This window comes from Pteropus vampyrus, unplaced genomic scaffold (genome assembly GCF_000151845.1).
Source record: "Pteropus vampyrus isolate Shadow unplaced genomic scaffold, Pvam_2.0 Scaffold302, whole genome shotgun sequence".
Classification (NCBI taxonomy): domain Eukaryota; kingdom Metazoa; phylum Chordata; class Mammalia; order Chiroptera; family Pteropodidae; genus Pteropus; species Pteropus vampyrus.
In genome coordinates this window covers 1,423,661-1,433,450 of record NW_011889083.1, presented here as the reverse complement: position 1 = coordinate 1,433,450, position 9,790 = coordinate 1,423,661, and the positions used below count along the sequence as shown (strand labels likewise).

General features: G+C 36.8%; 1 protein-coding gene across 2 annotated transcripts in view; it reads right to left on the bottom strand.

Annotated features, from left to right (window-relative positions):
• Window positions 1-9,790, bottom strand: part of POU6F2 (POU class 6 homeobox 2) — a 462,677-nt gene that overhangs the window by 236,115 nt on the left and 216,772 nt on the right. For both annotated transcript variants that reach the window (XM_011376695.1, XM_011376696.1), the window contains exons 4-5: window positions 7,568-7,659; window positions 4,228-4,456 (exon numbers count right to left, since the gene is read on the bottom strand). In XM_011376695.1, the coding sequence (XP_011374997.1) occupies window positions 4,228-4,456; window positions 7,568-7,659 (321 nt within the window). The remainder of the gene's footprint in view (window positions 1-4,227; window positions 4,457-7,567; window positions 7,660-9,790) is intronic.

Genomic DNA, 9,790 nt, shown 5'->3' with positions numbered 1-9,790 from the left:
TCATTTCTAGGCCTTTTCTGAGCTCAGAACATTTCTGGACTTGAATCCCAGCCAGAGCTTCCATGGATTTACCTTAAAATATTCAGAATGTATTGGCATCTCTGAGTTCAGAGTTTGTCTCAATTTCAGACCATGACCGTAGGAGGTCCTTATTGGTCTATATAGTAATCCCAGTGGACAGGCCAAAATACATCCTGTTGCACCCAGAGCCCCTTCTGCTGATGAGGGAGGCCCTGGCATGTATCTTAAACATGCTGTCCATGTTTCATAGCACATCATCCTGGCTTCCCCCTTGCACCCACATTACAGCTGATTGGACATGAGTGTACACCTCAACACAGGACAATCAGTCTCTAGTCTGGCCAGTGACCCATGAGGTAGCCTAAAATAAAAAGTATCAGCCCAGTAGGAACTTGAATTTTGGGGAGTTTGAATTTTAGAGAGACGTGTAGATAGGGATAAAGATAGAGATGCGAAGATAGAGAAAGTACCGGAGATTTCAGAGAGGTACATGAGTTGAAAAGATGTATGTACTTTGAGAAGACAAAATAGAACGTGTGAACTCAAATTATGGATTAGGCAAAAATCAACCAATTCAGTAGAGAAGAGTAATGAAAAAAAGCAGGAAAAGAGGAGACAGGTTATTATTCATCTTGAGAATGGAGATTGGCATCTGCCTGTTCAGAGGGAAGAATGATACAGCCTGCAGCCCAGGGGTTCACTGGATTCTCTAATCCCCAAACCGCATTCCAGGATCCCTGAAGCAGGGCTGCAGGGCTGTTCTTAGGATTCCACAACTTATCACAGTCACAGTCACATGACTCCCCACCACCCTAAGATGCTCAGAATACAGAGATAGTGAGGGAGTGCCAAATGAATTTTGGAAAAGCTCCCTAGACCAACCTTTCCTAAACTTTAGTGTGCATAGAAATCACATGGGAATCTTTTATAAACAAAGACTATTCAGTGTGTCTGGAGTGGAGTCTGAGAATTTGAATTTCTAATAAGTTCCCATAAGATGCTGATGCCGCTGGTCTGGGGACCATGCTTAGAGGAAAAGATTGTGATAGAACCTCTACCACCTGAGTGGAGAAAGGCCACTCTGTTTAACATCACGTCATTAGTGCTCATTAAAATACATTTATGAATCATGGCCTCCAAGGTCCTGAGAGCTATTCTATCTTACTTAATAGGGAACGTAAATGAACCAGTTCTCAATCCCTTTAGTAAAGGGGGAAATACTTGAAAAGTTATCTCTGAATTCTAAACCATTAAAAACCGTTTTTTTTTTTTTTTTTTTAGCAAGTTTGTAGCTTTTGAACTAGAAGAACAGACAGCCTAGAGGACTGGGCAGGAAAGTTGGAGAACTGTCAGAGGCAACTTCAACTGACAAACTTCTTTCACAAATAAAACCTTAACCTTTCACAATAAGGAAAAGAGAAATCATCAAGAACTAAGCATATCATACAAAAATAGGCCTTACTTCAGATTAGGGGCTTAACACTTAAGTCCCTCCTCTTCACACTGACTAATCAAATCTGTTTTATAAAACCACTTGAGGAGATGGGGCATCTATTACAGGTGGGCAGACTTACTGATTTTTTTTTTTTCAAAAGACTCTTAAAAGGCTGGGGCTAAGGTTACTGTGCTCGTCTTCTAGAGGTGGGCCATGGGGAAGGGGCAGAACATTCTACTCTGTTGACAATATAAATGTATATAAGGTCTCCTTCTGAGGTACCCATTTACAATATCACTACCCTTAAAAGAAGATGATACTTAAGGACATCTGGGACTAGCTCAGTCTCAAAGTTGACCAAGATCTCTAAAGATGACTTTCTGGCCTACCAGCCATTCACCCACAATGCCCAGAGTCCCACTACCTTTTATGATAGAGTCTGGGAAGCTACACAAGCCTAGACACTGCCCAGTGATTGTCAAGGGCTGCAATAGATTGCCTAAAAGTGGTGAGATTATCCTTGGGTTGACTGCTGACTGACAAGTTGACTGACTCACACTGCACTTCAGGTGGTGGACACTGATCTTGGGCACCTTGAAGATAAGAGACATTTCTCTGATTACCATCCTTATCGCCCTTGGACTTCTCGCAGGGTGACCAACTCTTTCTAGTTTGTCTGGGACTTTCTTGATTTAAATAATGAAGGTTCTATGTCCCGAGAGAACATACAGTCTCTAGGAAACCAGGATGGATGGTCATTTTTGAGACTAGTAAGATCTGTGTGGTGAAGAAATCATGTAGGAAGATATGAAAGGAACAGAAAAATCCAAGAAACTGGAAGATGAAACTTTCCTGCATTCCAACAGTGATTTAAGAATTGGGATTCATTCATAAGGATATTAAAGAAATGCATGTTGAGGAGGGGCTGGAGAATTCAAACTAGGAAGATTTTCCTGTAACTGACTTGCAACTGGGAGGTGTTTCATTTTAATGACTTTGCCACCTGCCTTTCCATATCATTGAAATTTCAAAGATGGAGACAAAGGAAGACAAATTCCCTTATGCTTGTGTAGTAGACAAGAGCTTGACCATCAACTCCAACATACTCTGAAGATGAAGCCATTAATTATATGAGAAGCACAAGGGGTAAAAAGATCTAGCACTCTTGTCGAACCTACTTAATTAGGACACAGACCTTAGGATTCATTTTCTGAAACCAAAGATGCCACAAAGAACCAAATTTAAACTATAAGCTATGAAATTTGATATTTAATGAGAGAGAGGGTATGGAAGTCCATACCAGACCAGTCATTAATTTTAACCCTTAAAATAACCAGGTAATGAAGCCCTAAGAATACCAAACTGTAATAAAAATATAACAAGTCTGGTTTTGTGGACTCTGACTTTAGTGTCCATTTCAACCACACAGGATTAATTCATGACTTACGAACTCCACAGGCTTATGTTTATTTATAATATTCAATATTTCCAAAAGTGCAAATGTTCTAAATGGAAGATTGCATTCCGATAATGCCCATTTCTTCATTAAGATTTCATCATCCACCTACATTAAAAAGCCTCTCCCTACACTTTGTTACTTTTGCTTTCACCTTGTTTATTGCTGCCTTATTTGCTTAATCTTGAGATCCTGACTTCTCAGGCACTCTCAAATTTGAAACAAGCAAAGTTTATGCATTAATGTGTCCTGGGCATACATGATTTATGAATGGCAGGTTTCTTGGCACAATTTAATGGTACAAGAGAGACTTTGCTTTAAAAAGTCAAGAAGTGACAATAATGGATGGGATATTAGAACATAATAGTGTGTAAAGAAGTTTGGGTCAAGTTGACCAGTTTTTACTTGGCTTATTTCTTAATCTATGAACTAATATACCCTGATCAATTTAATAGGTTTTAAGAAACATTGACATTTGATCAACTAAAAAAAGTATTTTATGTTGTTCTGATAACTTACTCAACCAAACTCTCACTCTGCGGAAGAAAATTAACCGCTAACATTTATATCAATGAAGAAAAGAAACATCTTTGATCAGTGCAAAATAAATGTGTTTTTTCTTTATTAAGTGTCCTAATCACATTTAGGCCATTTCCATCATAAAATTCTTCCTCTTACAGAGTTTTTTTATAAATTTTTTAAAGGAAAGTCAAAACCTTCAGAATATCAAGAAAATTACCCTTCTTGAGTAAAATTAGAGTCCATCTCTTGCTATATGCCCACATAATAAAAAGGCTTGATATTCAAGTTTATTTTTCTCACTATAAATTATGACCTCAAATAATGTTTGTTTAATAATGATAACTAAAATATACTTAGTAAGCAAGATAGTAATTAAACTAATTATTCCAAACAATCCCTTTTTGAGATGTTTCAACCACTTGTACACAATCCAGTCATATCAAAGTCACAATTTGAAGATGACTAAATTGAAAAACTCATGAGATTATAACTTAGGTCCTCATATAACAACACAATTTTACATCTAAGTTTTTGATGTGTTGTGCAATGGTTGCTCGTAAATGCTGCCAGAAGGTTTGAAATCAACGTGAAGAAATGAGGACTGATATAGCCCAGGGCTTGAGCAAACTCAGGATTCACAAGACAACTTGAAACGTTACTTCCTACACAAGCCTCCACACCCTTTATGATGGAAGCAACTCTGAATCACATTCAACATTCAGGACACTTGTCCCCTGCAGAGAACACTGGCCAGTGGATAGGGCCTACATGCCACACGAACACAATAGGTTACCTTGTAGATTTTGCAATGGCAAAGTCATAATGCCTCCAGCTGCAGCTGCTGCTACCAGCCCTTGGATGTTGGTGAGATTCGCAGTAGGCAGTGTGAGAACCAGTCCTTGCTGTCCCCCTAGTTGTCCGGCCATGTTGAAGGGGATGAGAATAGGCTGGTTGAGGGCTGGCGTGCCTCCTGGCATCACGCCAGTGACAGAAGAGGCTAACTGTTGTGCTGTCAGAAGTGGCTGCAAAGAAACAGATGAACTTGCTCACTTTCCAATGGAACCAAGACATAGACTTTTAGAGCATTTTTCTTCTACTCAGGATCAAAAAGTTCCTGAACAAATAGTAAAGAAACATGCTCTACTCTAGAAAAAAACTTGACTGGTAAAAAAAATATTGAAATTGCATTTCGCTTATTATTTTTGGAAAATTTTATTTGGTTTGAACATCCTCTGAGGAGCTCAAATACCTTTAAAAGTAATACTTTACACTTATTTATTATTCTTCCAATGAAGAATTTGATCCTACCCTTATATATTTGAAACTCTCTGCTAATTTATTCTATGTTGTTCCAGAAAGAACTCATTGGGATCAGTGGAAATGTTTTGGTTCAAAAAATTGTAACAAACTACTATTTTCATCTATTAAATTAGCAAAAGTAATGTAAAAGATTTACTCAGTGCTGGTAAGTGTGTAGTGACACCATTATGCAAATTTAGGATATGTACCCTGGTATAAGCCATTTGGAAAGCAATTTGGAGAACCATATCAAGAGCTACAAAAATATTCGTCTTCTTTTGACTCAGAATATACTCCTGGGATATAAGCTGAAGATATCATTCAAACAGAAAATAGATAAATGCATGAAAGTATGCATTACATTTTAAAATACATAAATGCTAAAAAATAGTGTTATAGTATTAAACTTAATATTATCTAGTCTTTACAATGGATCATTATTACACCTTTTTAGAAAAATAGTAAATGTTCATATGAGAATACATAAAATTAAATGAAAAAGAATTAAACAGATGATAATAAAATCATTGTTAAAATGGAAAATTATACATGTAGAATGACAAGATCTAAAAAGAAATATAGAAAAACAAAAAGTATTTGATGTGAATAAATTCTTAAATGTTTAAAATATGTCTTTGTTATTATTCTATCATTTTTTGCCGAGTCAAAACAACATTAAAAATACATGTTTATGTCCTCTATTTATCTAATAGCCATTGTTTGATATGGAAAGCCAGCCTCATAGGTGTGTACTTCAGGCATTAGACATATTTGAGCTTGGTGTGGGCTCTTCATCAAGATGGCATAAGAAGGGTTCCTGCCCTGGCCAAGCCAGGTTACCCAAAGGGTCACTGATCTTAGAGTCCTTGATCTGGGACTTTCACTGCACCCTTGTGGGAGCCTTGTGAGACGTAATCCCATGTCCATTTTTCTTCTAGACAAGCCAGTACAAAACTCTTATTGAGAGATTTCAACTTCTTTTGTTTTTAATGCAGCATTATTCTATTAAGTGAAAGGTAATTCAATATAGGCATAGTACAAAGCCCAATATCTAATAGCCAGGCTCTATTCTAGTGATACTGTGTGTGTATTAACTTCGTTATACTGCAACTGAGATATAGTAATTTGCCCCAAATCCCGTGTCTAGTGAAGGTTTGGGAGCTCAGCTCCAGGCAGGCTGCTCCAGAGCCCAAGTTGCACCTCTTTCTCATCATGACTTCTCAATTCACAGAGCAGACTTAGAGACATGGGTCTACTTTATTTGTAGCATGGGGGGAGGTGGGCTGAGCCCACTTTCCAGCCACTCTCTATTGTCTTTCCTCAAGACTCCATCTGGGGAGTCCTCTGAAAAAGCCCTAGGACTCCCTGCAGCCTAGTTTTAGAAACACTGCTCTAGATTCTGTGGGCCTAGCTCCTAATATATTTGCTAAACTTTACTAAATTCAGACAGAGTAACCATGCCTTTATTTAAAAAAATAACATAAAAAGTTGCTCTAAAGCACAAAAATAAACTTTTTTTTTTTAGAAGTAAGTATGAAATTATAAACCGGTACTGCAATTGCTGGTGTTTTATCACTGATAATAGTAATATCAAGATAAAAGGGAAGGCAAATAGGCATTCCTCAGATTGTATATAGGCCACAGATTTGGGGGTTTGGGCCTACAGTATTTTTTCAAATTGAATTTGCCTGCTTAAAGTAGGCATGCATTCTCCAGTTTGTCATGGTGTCCACCATTTCTTGCTATCTAGGTCTGTCGTGCTACTTGTATAAGCCAGAGGCATTAGAGTTTGTTATCCCAGGTATGTTCACACACGGAAACACACACGCACACACACTCAATGTCATAAGCTTGAAATTAGAAAGGGCATGGCCGGAGGAAGCCATTTCCTGAGATTCCTAGTAAAACTCTCTCTGGGCTTCCATAGAGAGTAGACTTCTCCCCAGGCTGTCTGTCCTCTAGCCCTTATGCTCCAAGATGGACATTGGAATCTGAGGCTATAGGGGGATTTTGTGGAGGCTGGAACAAGAAAGTCAAGACCAATCTAAGCTCTAAACTTAGATTTTTTAAGCCTTGAACTGCGGAGCCCTCAAAGTGCAGAAACTGATCAATTTTCAGCAACTACATTGACAGCAAAAGAGAGAGTAAAGCACAAGTATCAGCTCTTTTTTCCATAAAATTAGGGTGAAATTTGAAAGCTTCACACTAAATGACAGAGGTAAAAAAAAAAAAAAAAGAAGCTCAGCCTTTCATAATTGTGTTCTACATATCCATATAACCACACCAGGCTGCAAAAAAAAAAAAAAAAAAAAAAAAAAAACAAACCAAATATTAGACTTTAAAAAATAATGAATGTATTTCTTTATTAATGCAGAGTCTGTATGTGATGTACAGTATTGTCAAACCCAATAAGTTGAACGTGCATTAAAATTGCATTAACTTTTTTATATTAAATCACATCTTGTATTTCAAAAAAGGCTACAGTAAGGTTGAAATAACTTAATTTTCTTCACGCTTCAGTCATTAAAGTTTTACTTTCTAGAAAACTGCGTGGTAACCAACAGCAGAGTTGTAGTCTCAAGAAGAAAAAAAATACACCATTCCAAATGATTAAAAACAACATTTTCTTTAAAAAGAGAGAAAAGTTATGCAAACATTTTTTTTACCTTGAGGGTATTTAATAAATAATGTAGTTATACAGCATCCCATACAAATATTTATCATCTTTTCTCTGTTGGAGTTAATTGGATTGAACTCATTATTATTTATTTGCTTATTTATATGGTTAAACCATCCTATATGCAGCCTATGGAAAGCAGTTGAGAGATACTGACCTGTGGCCCAACTGGGAATGGGGGGTGGGTCTGACTGGCCTGGTGTTGGTCAGGAGTGCTTGGGTCTGATAGTGCTGGGTTTCCTCTGGCCCCTGGAATTCAAAAGAGAAGTGCTTCCTAAATATAAGATCCAGCCTAGGAACTGCACATGGCCCCATTTTCCTGATAACATCACATAACATTAAGGCACAGATGATATACCAGAGTGGTTTACCAGTATCAGTTAGCAGTTGACAAGTGCTCAAATCACTTGTTAACTGAGTAAGTTATGCTAATGAACATTTAAGATGGCCTAAGTCATTCCAGGAGGTAGAAGGCTATGACAGTGGGGAAAGTGACACTATTATCAGTGGCACTAATAGGTTTGCATCAGTTTGTATGGAGTACGTCAACACGTCACCTGTGTAGAAAACTGAATCCTTTATGCATAGATGGGTGACAGTTAATCTAATTTCCCAAAGCCAGAGAAGTATGATCTGAGACATGACCAAGTACATCTATATTATCCCTTAATATGGCTTCATACACTTAAGCCCTTCTCCATACACATTTCAGGCTCTGAATCTTATAAAAACCTTTTTCAATGTCACCTTATGTAATGTCGTAAAACGAACGTGAACCTCCTTAAGCAAACTTCCCAGGGGCAAATTGAAACAGTAGGACCCCATACTACCTTCAGGGAACTCCACTATGCTAAGCATAGAACACAACTTGCTTCCTTTGTTGCAATCCTGTTGGACACCAAAATATGAAAAATAAAATTCTGTCAAAACAGCAGTGCTTTCAAGCCTTCTTAAACATTATAGTTTCTTCGTTGGGTTTATGTGCTTTGTTTCAGGACAAGCCATAGCAGATAAGATAGTGGAAGTAACAATAAACACACGAATAAATAGATAACAAACAAATAGAGCTAACAGCAATTTTTGAAGGTTTTTAGGTAGTAGCTTTTGTTTTCTTGGTGGTTGAAATCCAATTCCAAGCCATCCTTAACAAGATCTTCTTTCCTGATGTTTGTCCTATGAATAGCAAGTGGAAGACAATTCAAACCCTGTTTACTGGCGTGCCATGGATGACCAAGAAAAAAAGATAAGATTCTGTCATGCTTATAAATTTTAAAGAAGGTATTATTGGCTCATTTAAAACAAATTCTTCTATGTAGTCTCTAAAGGGGCAGACTTATAAATAATGGAAATGTGGGAAAAATACTTCAGCACATTAAGCCACAAATAAAATTGACTGCTACATATTATTCAATTGACTTGTATCTCCACTTCGATGTGTCAATCATAACAGCATTTTATAATAGGATTAAGCAATAAATGTGGAAAGCTATTATGCAGAAATCTGAAAATCTGATTAATTTGTAATATTTTTTTTGTGCAGCAAGTCAGGAATGGACATTGCTTGGGGAATACTTACAAGCATTCTATTGAAATTTCTAAATTGATTTGGAACAAACTAATAAAAACACAGACTTGCTGACATTTTATAAAGTGAATTCTGTCAAAATATGTTTGGCATTTTAATGATTGCTGTCATTTAATAACAAAGGTAAGATGACTATCAGAAGGTGCCAACAATTACCTCATAATATGCAGGAGACCTTTCTTCTAAATTTTTTATATGTGATTTACTTATTATGCTTGAATAGCAGGGCACTTTATACTGGGAGTTGCATTATGCATTGTAAATCTCACAATTTCTCTTCATATATACCCAAGTCCTATTTGCCTTAAAATTGTCAGCAGAACTTTATGTACTTTTATAGAACTAACCAAGCCAAAGTGATGCTTTTGATCAAATATTCAGATTAGGTAAATTCTCAAATGGCTAAATACCCACTTTGGTTTAGTTTTTGAAGATGTTTTTAAAAACATGACTGCTTCCCCATACTCATCAGGCATGGATTTTTATACAAGACTGTGAAATGAGAGTTTACAATGCACATACAAAGAGAAAAACCTTTTTACACAATTAAAAAATATATATCTTAATTTTAAAAAATTTCTATACCATGTCAGGTCTTTTTGTATCATCTTTTTTTACGAGTACCACACCTACTTTTTGACTGTTCCTAATGGCATACCATTGTAAAGTTTAGGATGTGTTCTATATTTACAAGCACTGTGTCAACAAGATTGTGTGTTTGTTACCCATAACTTTACACAAATTACATTTGCTTACATTTTATTCTCTGTTGCTGGAGGCCCTCACCAGTGCACA